The sequence below is a fragment of the Abramis brama genome, assembly GCF_963993115.1.
Source record: "Abramis brama genome assembly, chromosome: 22".
Taxonomy (NCBI): Eukaryota; Metazoa; Chordata; class Actinopteri; order Cypriniformes; family Leuciscidae; genus Abramis; species Abramis brama.
Window position 1 is genome coordinate 20,951,827 of NC_139984.1, and position 17,346 is coordinate 20,969,172.

The 17,346-nt window shown below is 39.4% G+C and overlaps 1 protein-coding gene across 1 annotated transcript in view; it reads right to left on the reverse strand.

Moving 5' to 3' along the window:
• The window catches only part of dip2ba (disco-interacting protein 2 homolog Ba), a 49,641-nt gene that overhangs the window by 13,316 nt on the left and 18,979 nt on the right, over positions 1-17,346 (reverse strand). The window contains exons 2-11 of the mRNA XM_084099792.1: positions 8,567-8,638; positions 6,079-6,216; positions 5,390-5,515; positions 3,252-3,491; positions 2,831-2,968; positions 1,452-1,571; positions 802-999; positions 487-578; positions 286-396; positions 86-209 (exon numbers count right to left, since the gene is read on the reverse strand). Coding sequence (XP_083955918.1) covers positions 86-209; positions 286-396; positions 487-578; positions 802-999; positions 1,452-1,571; positions 2,831-2,968; positions 3,252-3,491; positions 5,390-5,515; positions 6,079-6,216; positions 8,567-8,638 — 1,359 coding nt within the window. The remainder of the gene's footprint in view (positions 1-85; positions 210-285; positions 397-486; positions 579-801; positions 1,000-1,451; positions 1,572-2,830; positions 2,969-3,251; positions 3,492-5,389; positions 5,516-6,078; positions 6,217-8,566; positions 8,639-17,346) is intronic.

Sequence of the window (17,346 nt, forward strand, 5' to 3'; positions counted from 1 at the left end):
TAAACTGCCATTCTACAGCCTCAAAAGAGAAGTTTATGATAAATGTGAGGAAGCAGGGTGATAAGAAAAGCAACAGGGAACTAACCTTTAAATTGCTGTATTTCTCCATTCGGGGTCTTTGGAAGTCCTTTTAGACAAATCTCACTAGTGAGAGCGAGTCCCACACCACAACTGCCCAACAGGAAGCCTATCTGCTGACTTCCTGCATCCTAAAAAATCACACGAACAACTGTAAACACTTCAACAAGCTAATGTCATTTTAGAGGTTTTGATCTTCTCTCATACCTTCCGAGATAAAGGCACCTCTATCGGGACAGGAATGACCTCAGCGAGAAGGCACCCATAAAAGGCCACCCAGAACATCCCAGGGTCACTGTTGGGATAAACTAATGCCACCTAAATGGAGAAATATGGAGAATCAGAAATAGCCTTGAGCTGAGAACAGTATGCGATTGCAGTGTGCCAAGCACTGTGTTGAAATCTTACTCGATCTCCAGGCTTCAGAACTGGTTCGTTTTTGGTGCCGAGTTTGTTTAACAGCGTGTACGCCAACTTCAGACTGCGACTCCACAGTTTACCTAGAGGGATCAAGGGGTGACAGGAGCTTATTAAAGACCAAATATATTAAAAGAAATCTTCAAAATGTTCTACTACTTTGTTGCACCGAAAAAAATAATAGCATATGGGTTTGTAATGACATCAGGGTGAGTAATTAATTGCACAATTTGTATTTCTGGGTAAACTATCCCATTAAAACATTGGAAAACTGCTTGTCCCAATCCGAACAGTGTGACATCTCACCATAGGTGAGGGTGTAGAGTGGTTTGCCAGTGAGGTCCAAGACAGTGAGAGCTGGGCTCTTGGCCTGTGTGGCTCCCCAACGTGCCAGTGACGCCTGCAGAGCTGGAGGCCAGTTACTGACCACCCCTAGCGGCTCCCCCTTTACTGGAATAATCTGTCGGCCCTCTGGCCTGGGTGTGTTGGGATCTGGCTGTGCAACTGCAAGTGGAGAAGATGGTTATAGAGGGGTTCAAAATCTAATGCCACATCAAAAATCTAATTTAATCAAGAAATATTATGACGTAAAATTAAGAAGAAATATTTATTATTCTGCACCAATTCTAGGACACTAATAAGGTAAATCTATGACACGTGACTCTTTGTAAAGATGGTATGTGGTATTTTCAAATCACACTGGAGAAAAAGATAATCAGGTTTCACACACACGTGAAGTTCATGCAGCTTGACATGGCTGTCATCATTAAAGCAAAAGGAGGACAGATTGACTAAGACATTCTGAAATTCATGTTAATTTTAAAATTGATTTTCACTCAAACTGCTATTATAATTTGTAACAAAAATGTTGCATTAAATTAGAAAATAATTTAGAAGCAAAATTGAAGCTTTTATTATATATGATGAAATATATGTCCCAAGAAATAGCATCACACCTTCCACAATTTCTTCAGAGTCATCCAGGAAGAACTCGCTGAGAGGAGGCCGCTTGGGCCTCTTCAATGTGTTGAGCAGCTGCTGTATTTTGGTGGAGACACGACTGTGTGCTGGAACACCTGTTGACAGAGATATTCTCATTCACCTGTTCAGATTACGGAAAAATTAGCTGGTCAATGGACACCATATGAAACAGACAGAGCCAAAGCAAATATGGAGGATTCAATAAGGAAGAGGTTCTGTCACAACACAGAAGTGAACAACAAACTGGAATGACACACAGAATCATACAGGATCAATTAGGGAGGACAAAACCACTGGGTGTCACTACACTGCACTAAACACCCATCCACCCCTACCTTTTCCTACAGTCAGATGGCATCACGACAAAGGAGGAAGAAAACATTAAAATGTTAGCAGAAACGCATGACAACTACTTTCATTTATGATTACTCTAAAAAAAGACATGGAGAGGAAATGATTTCTGTTGCTTATTTGGGAAGTGAATAAACAAGTGGTAAACCAAATGACACTCTGAACCAGCTCAACAATATTGTGCTGGAAGTGAAAAAGCCATTCAAATCAATGAATTTACATTATTTCATTATATTTACATATATATATTGTATTATATTATTTTGTGATAACTGGATTTATTTATTTGTTGCAAACAAAATATTTAACAGCTGAGCTAACTAGAATGCTTTATATTCAACAAAAGGTTCATGACATTTTTAAGATATTTGAAGCTATCTCCTTCCCCCTTTTTTTGCCCTGGAAACAACACATCGTAAAACTCCAGGTTTTCCCATGTCCGTGGGCCTCCTAAATTCCAATTGTTATGCAAAATGTGGCAACCTCCATTACATTTTTACAGGCTAGTGGACGCTAGCTAGACAATGTTAAGGTTAACATTAGTTAATATGCAATGCAGTATCAAGGGTTATTTTATGAAAAAAATACACAAGAGAACATACAAATTTTGCTTGTACAACATTTGCAAATGTTTTAACTATGGAAATTCAACTCTGACCTACTGTAGATCGGTGGTTCTCAGCCAAGGTGCCACATTTAAATGAATACATCATTATTAAAATAACTTTAAATTAAATTACATAAAATGGATGAAAAAAAAAAAAGTTTCTCCCCTCAGTAACTATTTTCATTGAAGGACATACAGTTCTTAACTTATGGAATCACAAAATGTGTCATGTTATTAAATGTAATATATCAATACACAGTTTCTGCTTGGTAAATAACAGCAGAAATACCAAACATATCTTGGTATGTTGGCACAATGGTGGGCCTTTGAGTTGAGAACCAATTGGTTTGGTTTAAGGTCCCTGCATGTATGAGCTGTGTGAGATGTTGTTTGTACCGCCGGCAGTTTCCATCATGCTGGAGCGGCTCTGGACGCGGCTTATGCCCTTCACTACGATGTTGGGTGGCAGGTCCGCTCTGGAGTTCCTGTCCTGAGGCACTGTGGATGTGACGTCAGGAGGAATGCTGCTGCTCTCTGCAGTGAAGACACATAACAGCACAGTGATTCATCTGGTGAACCCATGCTCATGCTCAATATGAAACACAACTGAACAAACAGGTTTGAAAAGTCAATATCCACACTGACTGGTTTGGATTTTCATTGCTTTGTTTTGCCCTGACCAGTTCATTGGAAGTTAAATTGTGCTTGCGTAAGTGTCAGACCTATAAAACTGAGGCTCTTTTGTGTGTGTATCAGTGGTTGTCTATGATTCAGCACCTGAACATGTATGTACGTGTGACTCATTATCTTGCAGTACCTATGCGGGTGTGTGCCAGCACATCTGCGAGCATGCTGGTCTGGCCCTGGCTGTGGTTGTGGTTATGAGTTTTGCCTTCTCCATGAGAGAGCGTGGAGGAGGCAGAGGAGGAGGTGGAGGAGCCCTGGACAGAGCGGTTGATCCAATACTCGGGACTCTGGAGATTCTGAGCCAGCATTGCACTGATTGCAGCCTGACGCCTGCGCAGGGAGCCCTCGTCCTCTGATGCCGATGATGTATCTGTGGCCACACACATATAACAACAGTTAAAGCAGCTATTTATGCACAGAAATAACCTTTTAAAAATGCTTACAGATAAAGGCCACAAAAGACAGACACAAATAAATGATGAATCTGATATGATGTATTAGCAGTGATACTGAAATTGTGGTTATAGTACAATAAATATTTGGCAAACATGTTAGTATACAATAGAAAAGATGGAATTATCCAACATTTGCTTCAAATATCATCCTGACCTATATGGGAAATTAATATAAAATTAATATATTCTTAGAATATCACTAGAGAATATATGATACAGGGCTCCGATATCCAGCAGTGTTTTGAAACCAGCGAAAATAGCAGGTTAGTGCAAAAACTGCTACTATTTAGGAAATTTAAAAAATAAAGTAGTGTTTTTTAAAATAATTAAACACCCTACTGTCAAAGTTAGTTTTGTGGCTTTATGTATGGTCAGACATTTTTCCAAAATCAAGCTCACATGGAGTTACGAGGATTTTCACAAGCGAAAGTCTGAGATTTGTCCATCATTAGAACGGTCGCATTGAGGCAGTAAGTGCATCATATTAAGTTATTAACTTGCAAGTTACAAACGTTATTGTAGCTATGTGGCTGCTCAGTTTTTACTAGGCTCGTTTCCATTACAGATTTGCGCAAAACTTTTGCGATTTTTTCTAAATGTCGACAAAAAACTTTTGCGAAATGACGGCGTTTCCATTAACCGATGTTATGCGACTAAAACTTCATTTTTTTCCTCTCGCGAAAAGTCATTCCAAAAATCATGGCAACAGACGTTGGTAGGTTTATGTATCCCAGCCACACTAGCCATTATTATTAATAGAAAGAGACGTACACGTTATCCAATCATTAATGGTAAGGAAAGACCCTTATACTTGAGAGCGGCACATATGAGGTTTTTCTGGGTGTTTCTCCCTCATATCTGCTTCGAGGTCTTGATCGTGGCATTTCTTTGAGGTTTAGAATCCAGTATTCCTGTAATTCTTTTGTCTTTTATGAATTTAATAAAGAACTCTCTTATTCTGTCCAAACATACCGCGTCATCTACGCCAGGTGACCTGTAAATGCGCTAAAACTGTTTCCATTGGAGTTTTGCGAAATATTTATTTTTCGAATTGCCTGAAAAACCACCTCATGCGAGCGCAAAAACTTTTTTGCGATAAATGGGAGTTTTTGCGCAATTGACATCTTTCCATTGGGAGTATTTTCAATTCGCAATTTCAATTTGCGCAATTTGAAGGGTAATGGAAACGCGGCTACTGTTGTTTAATATATTTGTCAAAAAGCTTGTGTTATAAAAGACAAAGTGTTACACACATGCTGTATTGGCTATATGACTAGATGGCAAATACCAGACTAAGACACTCCTCTCGGCTCCTCAAATACATAAAACATTAGCCTTTACAACACATCATGTTTTGAATAAAGAAATTGTGGTACTTATTTTTTTTATTTACCCTTGCACAGCAAACAAGCAGAGGTCAAACACGGTCTCCAAAATGTGTTGAGGCGGGTGGAGTTTCTGTATGAGGTTTTGCCGAGTTTGAGGATCCACTGGAGTCACGAGGTTAAGTAACAAGCTCTTCAGTTCAAGCTCTGATATAAAGTATAGGCAAAATATATATACAGTATATTTTAAATAAAGTTATTAACCGGTATTTTTTCTAATCAAACCGTTTTCGGAACGAATATACAGTTTCTGCCCGATAATTATATATTTTTTTAAGCCCTGTTAAGATATTTTTTATAATTTTCTCGTATGAAGGCCAGGGTGTGCGCTAAAGGTTCGGGTGTGCCTGTATTTTCCGAGACCCTGCTGGTCAGTGAGATCTGTACAGAAGGAGAAGCAGAAGGCTTGTGGGCGATGCAGGACCTACCGGGAGGAGTGCAGTTTTCCGCCGGAGACTGGACGAAGGCTGAGCGACGCTTAGTGGGCATAGGAAGGGCCATTTTCTCCTCTTTATGCCTGGCCAGAGCAGCCTGCACAGCCTCTGTGTGGATATCTAGCAGACGGACACAAAGAACGATGAGATGAAGAGAGAACGAAGAGTACAGAAAGACAAACAAAGAGATTAACAATTACACAATAGCACATGACAAGAGGCAGATGAGACATCCAACAATGTCACCAAACAGTGACTGACTCATGTAGAGACAGAGAATTGTCTCTATGTGGTGACAAACACATTACAGTTGCACGATGTAAATGCCGTAACTACACAATCAGGGGAGAAAAAGCATCTTTCTCCACTGATGAGCTTTCCTAAATAGCTGCTTATACTGACAATACTTTTTTTTTTACAACCAATATATACACGACATATATAAATAAATACATATATAAATAAATTTACTTACAAAATGTTTTCAAAATGTATAAAAAGCAGGATTGTTTCTTGAGTAGCAAATTAGCATATTAGAATGATTTCTATAATACATATATTTTTTTTTTTAAAAACATTGCATTTAAATTGTAATAATATTTCACAATATTCTTTCAATAATCATTCTTATCGATCCCAAATTTTAAACAGTAATGCATAAATGGCAAACAAATTTTCATTACCTGATCGGTAGCGGTCATCCCGCGTTCCTCCGCTGCGGTGAGCTCGGTGTTGCCGTGGGGCAGCAATGGGGATGGCGTTAGGGCTAGAAGCAGGATCTGAAGGATGGCCCGGGGTCAACTTGATACTCACGTCCATATCTATAAAGATCACAGCTCATAAATAAACTCATGTACACAGACAACATCAACAGAAAGTGCAAAGTCTCTGGTCTGTCTCCAAATGCATATTATATAGACACATATTAAAGGAATAATCCACCCAAAAATGAAGTTCAAGTCTTCTGAAACCATCTTTGTTTGAGGAATAGGCTGGATGAAAACTTAAATGGGACCTATTATTCCCCCTCTCACAAGATGTAAAATAAGTCTCTGATGTCCCCAGAGTGTGTATGTGAAGTTTAAGCTCAAAATACCCGACAGATCATTTTTTACAGCATGTTTAAATTGTCACTTTTTGGGGCTCAGAAAAACATGCTGTTTTAGTGTGTGCCCTTTAAATGCAAATGAGCTGCTGCTGCACGCCACAGGGGGCGGAGCCTCACGAGCTCGCGCTCAGTGTCAGAACAATCTCATCTCACAGAATGATGATAATATCAAAACAGAAACTCTCAGTAACGGTGTTTATTTCGACCCGGAGTCGGACAATAATGCCTACAGAGTCAGAGAATATATGCTGTATGGAGATGGAACAGGTATAGTTTACTTTAATTACGGTTATAATGTATGTCATTGCTTGTATCCACTATTAAGCCTGCTGTAGAGGACCCCGTCCGAATGATGGCCAAAAATATACTGATGAGTTTAATAAAGTTTATTGTACATCACACAAAAGATGAAGCGTCAGTTTTACTCCAGAAAATCACCGTAAGAGCTGAGTAAACAGTATAAGAAGTGCGCAAGTACATAAAGTAATTTCGGTAGAGTTGAGGGAGCATTTTCTTTGAAAACAAAATTAATCCACCTCGTCTTCAGCGGCTGGCTCAGATTTCAGGAGTAAATAGAGAGAGGGCTATGTAGATTAATACATCCAGCCACACAACACCTACATTCTCGTCAGTGCAGCAATGGCAGATGTGTACAACTCGCTGTGAACTCGATCAGTGCAGGTCTATGTTAAAACCACAGCGTCTGTCAACATTCGTGGACGGGGCCTGTGGCTGTTGTGACATCACACCAGCCCCATGGCTCCAAACAGGTCGTTGGGAAACACTGCTTATAATTTATGGGGATTAAAAAAAAAGGAGTGGATTTTTAGGGTGGTTGTGTACACACACTGCCAACACACATTTATGTCCAAACACCATGCAAAAGTGAATTCTGAATAATAGGTCCCTTTTATAAGTCAATATTTACTTAAGCCAATTTCTTAAAAACATGGTTCTTTTCCACAGAAGAGATCATTTAATAAAGGGTTTGAAACAACATGAAGGACAGTAAATGACAGAAACTTCATTTTTGGGCAAACGTATTTGGTATAACATGTTTATGTTATATATACAGTTTGAGGAAGCGTCAACCTCAGAAACACAGAGACAGGGCAGAAGCGGACAGCAGGAGGTGAACTTTAACTTCAAAGCACTGAAATGGCACCTTTGAAGACAAAATGGCACATTTGATCGGGGGTTTCAAATAGGAACATATCTATGCAACAAATGTGTCTTAGACATATCTCACTATATCTGAAGGTCAGACCTATTGTGTAAACGTGTCCCTGCTATCCAGTATGTAATGGCTCATAACTATGGAGCAAGGAAGTCAGTTTTGAGGTCACTAAACTGTCAAAATCCACCAATATAGTGAACTCACCTGTTTCAGTTCCTCCTTCATGACTGGCAGGGGGCTGCTGCTTACTGGAAGCCTATATGTATATGTGTGTATATGTGTGTGTGTGTGTGTGTGTGTGTGTGTGTGTGTGTGTGTGTGTGTGTGTGTGTGTGTGTGTGTGTGTGTGTGTGTGTGTGTGTGTGTGGACATTAATAGGCCGGAAAGAGCCTGAGAAGAGCAATGTTTGTGTGTTGACTGATGATTGAATTACTCAAAGTTTCCAGATAAGAAGGTGGTTTACCAATGGTCGCAAGACTATTTCAAGGGTATTTTATTTTTTAAAGTGCGTTCTCTTAATGAAGAGGCTGACGACTCCAGCAGGTAGAGTTCTACTTATCACCACTAGAATGCAGCATGGAGCCAAACAATTGCAAATAAAAGAGAAAAAACAAAACAAATCTCTTCATTTGTGGAACTAGTGCAACGTAATTAACGCAATGTGACAGATGTCACACCTCTACATCATATTCTTCAGCTGGATTTGGTTTCCAGAAAATTAAACACAGCAGTAACATGAAAATACCTTTATATAAAAATACTATAGAAAATCATTTATTTGACTCAGATCAGTGTGACGATGGCATTGTGTGGCATGCAAAACAAAAGAAGAATCAGAGAGGAGGTGGAAAATTAGCAGACAGGAAGTCTATGTGGGGAGTCTTACTTTGGGTCTGTGGTACGAACGGGGCCAGAAGTTTAGCTCGCTTCTTTTCATAGCCTTTGCGGGTGATGTCACCTGTAAGAGCACAAAACGACACAAATATATAAATATATATTTGACATGATGGGACCACACGTCTACTTCCACAAACTGAGCTTGTCGGTCTGTGTGACTGGTGAGCACACAATAACAAGTTTCTCTCTGCGCATTTTAAAATTAGCGATTATTGCTAGAGAGAAACTTCACAACTATTTATCATATTTATGGTTAACTTCATCTTTCTTTAGTGAAACACAAAAAGAGAACTGTGAAATGAAGGGGCCAAGCTGCAAAATGGCAAAATAGCATGTCTTTCAGTCTCTTACTCGCATAAAGCCACCAGCTTCAGAAAACCTAAAATATAAATATATTGACTTCTTTTCTAAACCTCTATGGTGCTTTTGAGTCATTTTAGAGCTTGACAGCCCAGATCCCAATTCACTTTCAAGGTAAACAGTGGCCAGTACATTCTCAACATTTCTCCTTGTGTGTGCCACAGATGAAAGGAAGTCATAAGGTTTTAAATAACAAGAGAGTGAGTAAATACTTACACAATGTTCATTTGTGGGCTAACAGTTCCATAAAATTTAAGAAAACCAAACAGAACAAGCAAAAAACAGAAGGATGGCCATGTGAGTCAATCACATGGATCCACCTCCATCCTGTTCAATTTTTCGTTTCTCTTACAGCAGTTTTTGCCAAGCCTACTACCATTACTGTTGTGGGTTATGTCCGCCGTTAGCGCTCCCTAAAAGCCAAACAAAACACCCCTCTCTAACTTGTACTCACACATGTCTCCTCTAATCTGTGACAAACAAGTAGCTCCTAAACTCCAGTGACACACGGCTGGATGAGGATCACACCTCGTGGCCTGCAGAGAGTTTGAGGCAACACACATTACACAGACAAATTTGAGTAGCAAAACTAGGAGTGACGGATCTGCTGACTCCATAGGATACAACCAGGCTCCTGGTTCTTTTCTAAACCAGATCTGGTCTGTCTAGGAGACAGCTGTCAGCTTCAGGTGATAAGATTACACACAATGGTGTTTATACTGAAAAATCAACATGCAACATGTCAGCATGAACTCTGCAGAGACAGAAGTGAAAAGGAGGCAGGTCAGAGGGGCCAAGTGGGCCAGTTCTGCTATAAGAGGGGAGAAAAAAAGAGTGAGAGAGAGAGTGAGTGAGTGAGTGAGAGAGAGAGAGAAAAGAGAGGAGAGAAGAGAGCTAGAAAAGAGAGAAGAGAGAAAAGAGAAGAGAGAGAGAGAGAGAGAGAGAGAGAGAGAGAGAGAGAGAGAGAGAGAAGAAAGAAGAGAGAAGAGAGAGAAGAGAGAGAGAAGAGAGAGAGATATGCCACTTCTGTGGGGACAGGCCGCGCTGAGCGCAGACTTCATGCCTGGTTACTCTCTCTCTGCTTAAGAATGTGGCCTAGAAACACAACAGTCTTTTCCTGCCCACTCTGCTCAGTGTGTGACAGCTCATACACGCACACACACACACACACAAACACAATACCTTATTTAAAACCTCTTAAAGCAGAACAAACTTTATCAACATGAGTTAAAATTGATTTGTTTATTGTAACATTTTCTGAAAAATGTTTTTGTAGCTCATGGTTGCCAAATTGCCATTACTATGGTGTTCTAGGTAGATGCTAGGGTGTTGCTATAGTGTCAATTGGGTGATCTGGAGAGTTACCAGGGTGTTGCTATGATGTTCTAGGTTGTTGCCAGGGCGGTACTATATGGTAGCTATGGTGTTAGTTGCCAGGGCATTGCTTTGTGGTTGCTTGCAATAGTGTAACTCTGGTGTTCTGGAGTGTTACCAGGGCGTTGCTGTGGTGTTCTAGGTAGTTGCTAGGTAGTGTTACTATGTGGTTGCTAAGGTGTTAATAGGGTGTTCTGGAGAGTTGTCAGGGTGGTGATATGGCATTCCAGGTAGCTGTTAAGCTGTTCTAAGGAGTTGCCATGATGTTGCTATTTGGTTGCAATAGTGCCAATAGGGTATTCTGGAGAGTTTCCAGGGCGTTGCTAAGGTGTTCTAAGTAGTTGCCAGGGCAATGTGAATGTTGTGGTGTTAATAATGTATTCAGGGTGGTGCTTAAATTAAAGGGATAGTTCATAGAAAAATGTAAATCCGGTCATCATTTACTCACCGTCATGTTGTTCCAAACCTCTAGGACTTTCTTTCTTCCATGGAACACAACAGAAGATATTTTGAAGAACAATTTTTTCCATACAATGCAAGGGAATGGGGTCCAAAACATTTTTTAAATATATTTGGTGTTCCACAGAAGAATGAAAGTCATACTGGTTTGGAACATCATGACACTGAGTGTTTACAACACAAACAACGCAGGACGGTTTACATGCCAAAAGTTTAATACTTAGGTTTAGGAATTTGATCAAATCCAAATCCAATCAAATTACAGCAACAATAATAGGGATACTTGTCTTAGCAAACATCATTAATAAATAGCTCAGCTAACAACACTGCACACACACACATACACGTGTGAGAGCGTAAAGCTGCTTTTTGCATGCGGGCAGCGTGCTGGGCATATGGAGGAATGGCTGACTGGAGTCTCATTGTGTGTGTGGGTGATGTGGGAGACTGATGTAATGCTGGGAGGGCAGCTGGGTCACGCACACACACAGAGCAGGGTCTGTGCTCACACAACAACAGGTCTGCACAAACTGGCAGTGCCACTCCAGCACTGAGGGAGCTTTGTGCCCACTCGCTCTGCTCTAAAGAGCTATTCTTTCCCTCCCTTTCTCACTTCCTTTCATCTGTGTGTCTACACATACCTGTCTATTTAAGGATTGAGGAATCATGCCTGCATGTAACTGATTGGCTGACAAACTTTAGAAAGTAGAAACTTTGGTCTATTGTGACGGCTGTGATGTCTCATACAAGTGTGTGTGTAAGGGTCAGCTCACAGGATATGAACATTACCCCACCCAGCGTGGCCTGCCAAAACTGGTCCCAGTGTATTCATTGGGAGGAATGTGCTGATTGGATGATGACCGGGGCCAACTGGCTAGCAGAAAGGCAACGGTGGCCAAAAGGGATAGCTAGCCAGTTCCTTCAGGACTCAAAACAGACTTCACACTGAACAGACACACAAGCTCACCGTGAGGGGCTTCGATGTGCATGTTTCTACAAATACCTGTTTAACATCCACGGTGTTATCTGTGTCAGTGTGTCAGCACTTGAATTTACCCTACAAGCCTGTCAGGATCTGTGTGTGAGAGTGTGTTTACCATACACAAGGCTCAGGCAGAGCCAGTAGCAGAGGAAATGATAAGTTTGTGGGGCTTCCTGCTCCATCGGGCCCCAGGGTGACTGGAAAAACCCATGAGCACAAGGGAGGAAGTGCACGTGCACGCGCGCACACACACACACACACACACACAAGAAAATGAGGGCAAAAACAAAGAACCCGACTAAGAGGGTGCTGAATACCCCACCACAGGAGTGCTGTGTTTTTTTCTTTCGGGTTGCTAGGCTTCAGGCTTCTGCGGTCTCTAAAATGAAGTGAACGGCCATGAGAAAGACAGGAATATAAATAACTTGCCTGATTATTTTTCATAAACTAGCCAATGTAAAACTTAATTCCCATCAGCTAATGGCTCTCATTCCACAATGGTTAATCAGTTGCTGATGTGACGTCCTCGTTTAACTCCTACACCACCTTATAAATAAAGCTGGGTGGAGGTCAAGTCAAAATTAAGTACATGCCGGTTTTTGTAATTATAAGTGAAATAATAATACTATTAATAATAATTCAGTGTAGTGATAATTGTCATTAAAACTGTTTTGTCAATTTGCTTAATTTGTAAAACACCGAACTGCACAAAGGCATTCACATTGATTGTGACTGCAAGTTGTTCAATTTCAAAGAGAGCTGGCAATTTGAGTCGGCAAACAACAAATCCATTGGGAATTTGACAACGCTGAGCATTTTAACTTCATTTAAATGAGTGGTGATTTAAAGTGGTGTCTACCAATGGGAATGCAGACATTTAGCGAAGTGGATAGACATCAAATCAATTTAATTCACAATTCAAGGATCAAATTATGCATTTGAATCGGCAGGTTTTGTAATCAATGCATCAAGAAAACGAGTCAAACATTACACCACTACAGAAAATGGGGCTCATATGATCCGCCTCATGATGCATGACACTTGCCGACCTCCAGTGATTTAATCGCTGTCAGTGTGTACACCCTTAAAGGGGGAACTTGAGTAGTAAAACTGTCAGGAAAGCAACATGTTGGTAAACGTATTTTAGGCAATCTATATAATGAAAAACATCATGATCACAACAAAATACCAGCAAAGGGATGTTTGGGAACACTTCTCAGTGATGACTCAAGTCTGTGAACTGATTCTTTTGGAACTGGTTCACTGAAACAAGTAGGTCTTCCAAATAAAAGAAACCCTAAACGACTGTTGCCTACACTGAAAACACTCAAAGCTCTGTATACAGTCCAACTGATTTAAGAGGCCTCTTTATAAACACCCTAAAAAGCCGTTTAACAGTCGTTCATTGCTACTCATAAAAAACATTGAAGAAGAAGAAGAATGCACACTGCTGCATATTTAACTACGGCCACAATTGGGTCAAATTTAGCTGGTGATGCATGTCACAGGGTGCAGGGGTCAGTCCAAAAGAATCAGCTGTTATTAAGGCTATGTGATGAGCCGGTGCAGATATTAACAGACTTAAAGGGCCCAACTAGGCAGATGGAATGTGTGGAATTACACTTGTACATGCGAACACCCATATGCACACACTCAACACACTTTAAATCCATATGTCATCCATATGGTACAGGGTTTGGTGATAGACCTGTGTTGCTTTAATCACTATTTTCGAATTAACACTATGATTAGGGTTGTTATTTGTGATATGCTGGTCCATGTGAGGCCCAAGTTTAAAAAGGCAAATAAGTTGCGAGCTTCCTAGGCCTGTCGCGATATTTACTATATGGACTTATCGCACAATATATGGACTAGGGCTGCAAAAACGAATCCAGGGAACTACACTGCGACCAAAATGGTCGCATATGCGACCTTTTGAAATGCCAATGCGACCCTAATTTTTAATGGGTCGCAAATGTATCACTGATTATTTTTGTAGGCTACCTATGTTTTAGGCAATATGCTATGATTTACTATGAGCATTTATTAAAACAGAAATGTGTATTTTAAGAATACGTTTTATAACGTGCTCTGAGCATTCAACACATCAAGTTGGCTTCAGCCCCGCGACCGTTACTTAGATTAAAACGTACCATTGTATCAGTGCTGCGCGAGCTCTCTCTCTCGCGCTCTCTCTCAAACACGGACGCGCGCGCACACAGAGAGAGAAGATAATTGTAAAATGAAAATTGACGGGCTATAGTTTAAATTTTGTTCTTGCTTGTTTTTTTTCTGTCAAAATGTCAGGAAGCATTTTGTATTATCCATCCATGTTTTTAAAATTCGTTAAATGACGGACGTTTTACTGTTAACACAGCCCTCGTTATATGTCGGATTCGTCTAACTTATACTTGATATTATTTTTAGAATAAGTGATTCTATTATTGGACTCCTGTCTATTCATTGTCAACTGTTTTCTATAAATATGTTTGTATTGGCTAACATTTATGCAGCTAATGCGTGTCCTGTTTAAAATGTGCAATGTTCAAACGCAAAGACAGCACGTCACAAATAGAAGCCCTTTTCCCTGTGCTATTTAGTATCATATTTGGATATTGGAATAATAAATTAAGTAGCCTATCTTAATTGTACACAATGTTCCTGTTTTTATTTATTTATTTATTTATTTTTTACTGTTTTCTAGGGGTTTCTTAATTTTAGACAAGTTGACCAACACACATTATATGCAATGCAATATAATGCATGTGTGTACTATGTGAGACATATTTTGCAAACACAGGTAAAGGTGCCCAATATCAGTCATTTCTAAAGTAAAAAAAAAAAAAAAAGTGTTTTGGAAAATATCTCTTTATTTGATTATCAGTAAATTTGCTTTCTATACAGAGATATCGACATCGGTAAATATCGGTATCGGCCATAACAGCAATATTAATATCGGTATCGGCCACAATTTTCACATCGGTGCATCACTACAGGAGTCTGCCTATCTGTGCCAACCATAGCATGTTGAAATCCATTTTGCACTTTATTGTGTACTGTATTTTCTATTGCAGTAAATCTATCCCAACCAATGTTAAAGAAAACAAAAACAAGAAGGTATGTGGTTTAAAAGATGGCAAGTAAAATAAAAAGCACATCTGTATGCAATACAGTTTCATTATTGTTCATTATTATCCAGAGCGGCTTACTATAAATAATTTGTGCGACCAAATCATGTTTTGCGCCAGTAACTGAAAAAGTTAGTAGCGCAAGTGCCACCAGTGGAAAAGGTTAGTGTAGTTCCCTGGAATCGATAAAATCGATTATTATAGACTATGAAAATAATAGACAACGAATTTGATTATCGATTAGACGCGTCTGTGCACTGTGCCAGGGAAACCATCAGCCAGTCATGTCACGTTACAGTAGTGAATGACCCATTTCTATGGACAAAAGCATATGGAAAATAGAAGAGACAGAGTTAGCTGCTCCAGGGAAGGTACACGATCCAAGTTGTCCGAAACATACTTGCTTTATATTTATAACCGCTTCAAACAAAAGCATAAGCGTTTAATGCGTCTGTAGTAGACTTGTTTCTGTTTGCAATAGCCCTATACTGAGCTGTAACATGGTGTGTGTATAGCCGTGCTGGGCAATGCTGGTAAAACGACACTACCCTCGTTCACTGATCACGCTCCCCGCTATCTGCTCACATGCTCTGATAAGCTTTGTAGGACTAGGGGTGTGCGATATAGACAAATTATATCTCGATATTTTCTAGGATTTTCTCAATAACAATTATTAGACAATATTTTGCTGAGTGTGTTTATTGTGTTGGTACTTTGGCAGGTTTAGGACTGTCGTGGACAGTCGACTCCTAAAGTTTTTGATATTCTTCATACTCTGTGTGGTGGTCAGTTCACAGCAGTGACAGCAAGTCACTGTTAATGAGCGAATCATTCAACCGATTCATTCAAACTGCTGATTCATTTAAGGAAAGAAGCATTTGACTATCTTAAAGCTGCAGTCCGTAACTTTTTTGGGTTAAAATTGATCCAAAATAAATTATTAAGCAAGTACATAACTAGCCAGTTTTCAAAACTACCTGCTTGACGTAGCTCGATTCAAAACGGTAAGCTTGTAATAATGTTTTTAATTCCAGTGGTACTGGTGGATTTCCTCAGGACATTCGTTTTGAACCCCTCTGAAAAAAGGGGTTCAAAATGAATGCAGAGACGGCTTTTTTTCTGCTAGACATGCAAGACATTTCAATGGTTCAATTATGTAACAGTAGCGCACTTGTTCGCTTAAATCATACAGTTACGGAGTACTGAACTACAGGTAGCCCTAATACACATTAAATGTAGTCACGCAATGCCGATGTTGTTAACATTAACAATTTGAGAACGAAGTAGGCTATAATTTGCATGGTTTGACGTGATATGATAAGCGATCGTTAGATTTAATCAGCGCAAATTACTGTAATTCTTTTTTTCCTTTGGTCAGAACAAAAGTGGATGTTACTTGTTCAGGTGACATTTTCCAGTGAAAACTGGTTGGTCATACTTCCAAAAAGTAGAATCTGTGATTCCGAATGACAGTCTCCACATCGGCGCGGTGACTGACAGCCACACATTCTCCTCAAAACATTGGATTCATCCGCGCTGTGCCATGCCGAGGCACAATCCACGTAAAGTTGATAATTCCGCAAATAACTGCAATTGCAGATTTCGAACAGAGTTGGCGACAAAGAGGAAAAACTACGAACTGCAGCTTTAATCTATCCTAGTCAACTGATTCATTCAAAAAGCTGATTCACTCAGTAAGGAAACACCGCCGTGTGTGGCTTTGTTTTGAACTATTTTCATTGGCAAAATAGAGCAAAAACAGGCAATATGGTGTCTAAAATGTAAGTCACTTAATATTAACTTCTTGTTTATTAAACTTGTATAAAATCAATATCACATTTGTTATCATGCTGCTGATATTTGGAGAAAAACTGCACTCTTGTGATATTTATTACTAAATGATAATAAAGACTAAATCACGCAGTGAAAGCGTGCACTCTAAATGCACACCAGCACTAGTCTAATCTATAAGACTACATCACAGAGTATGCATGCACTCTCTGGGTGTGTGTGAGGGATAGGCTATACTCGATAATGTCAAATCGCACATTGTTAAAACAATTACGATATTATCGCAGACGATATATATCGCACACCCCTATGTAGGACTATACTTTATTTTGATAATTGGTCAAAAAATAAATCTGTTAAATCTGACTCTGTTGCATAGAACTGAATGAAGAACAACATATTGATATTTAATATTATTTTAATATAGGTCTATTTTCTGTCCAATTTTTGTGTGACTTTAAATAAAAGTGTGGTTATTTTCTTTTATTGGCTTGTAGTTTTCAAAATTCAGATTCAGTAAAATAATTACATTTAATTTAAAAGTCTAATAATAATAATAATAATAATAATAATAATAATAATACAGAAAATTAAATTTAAAATAAGGAATTAGTAATTATTTTAGCTAAGCTGAATTAGTAAGTCATTTTCGGCTTCGGTTTCGGGCCAAGTGCA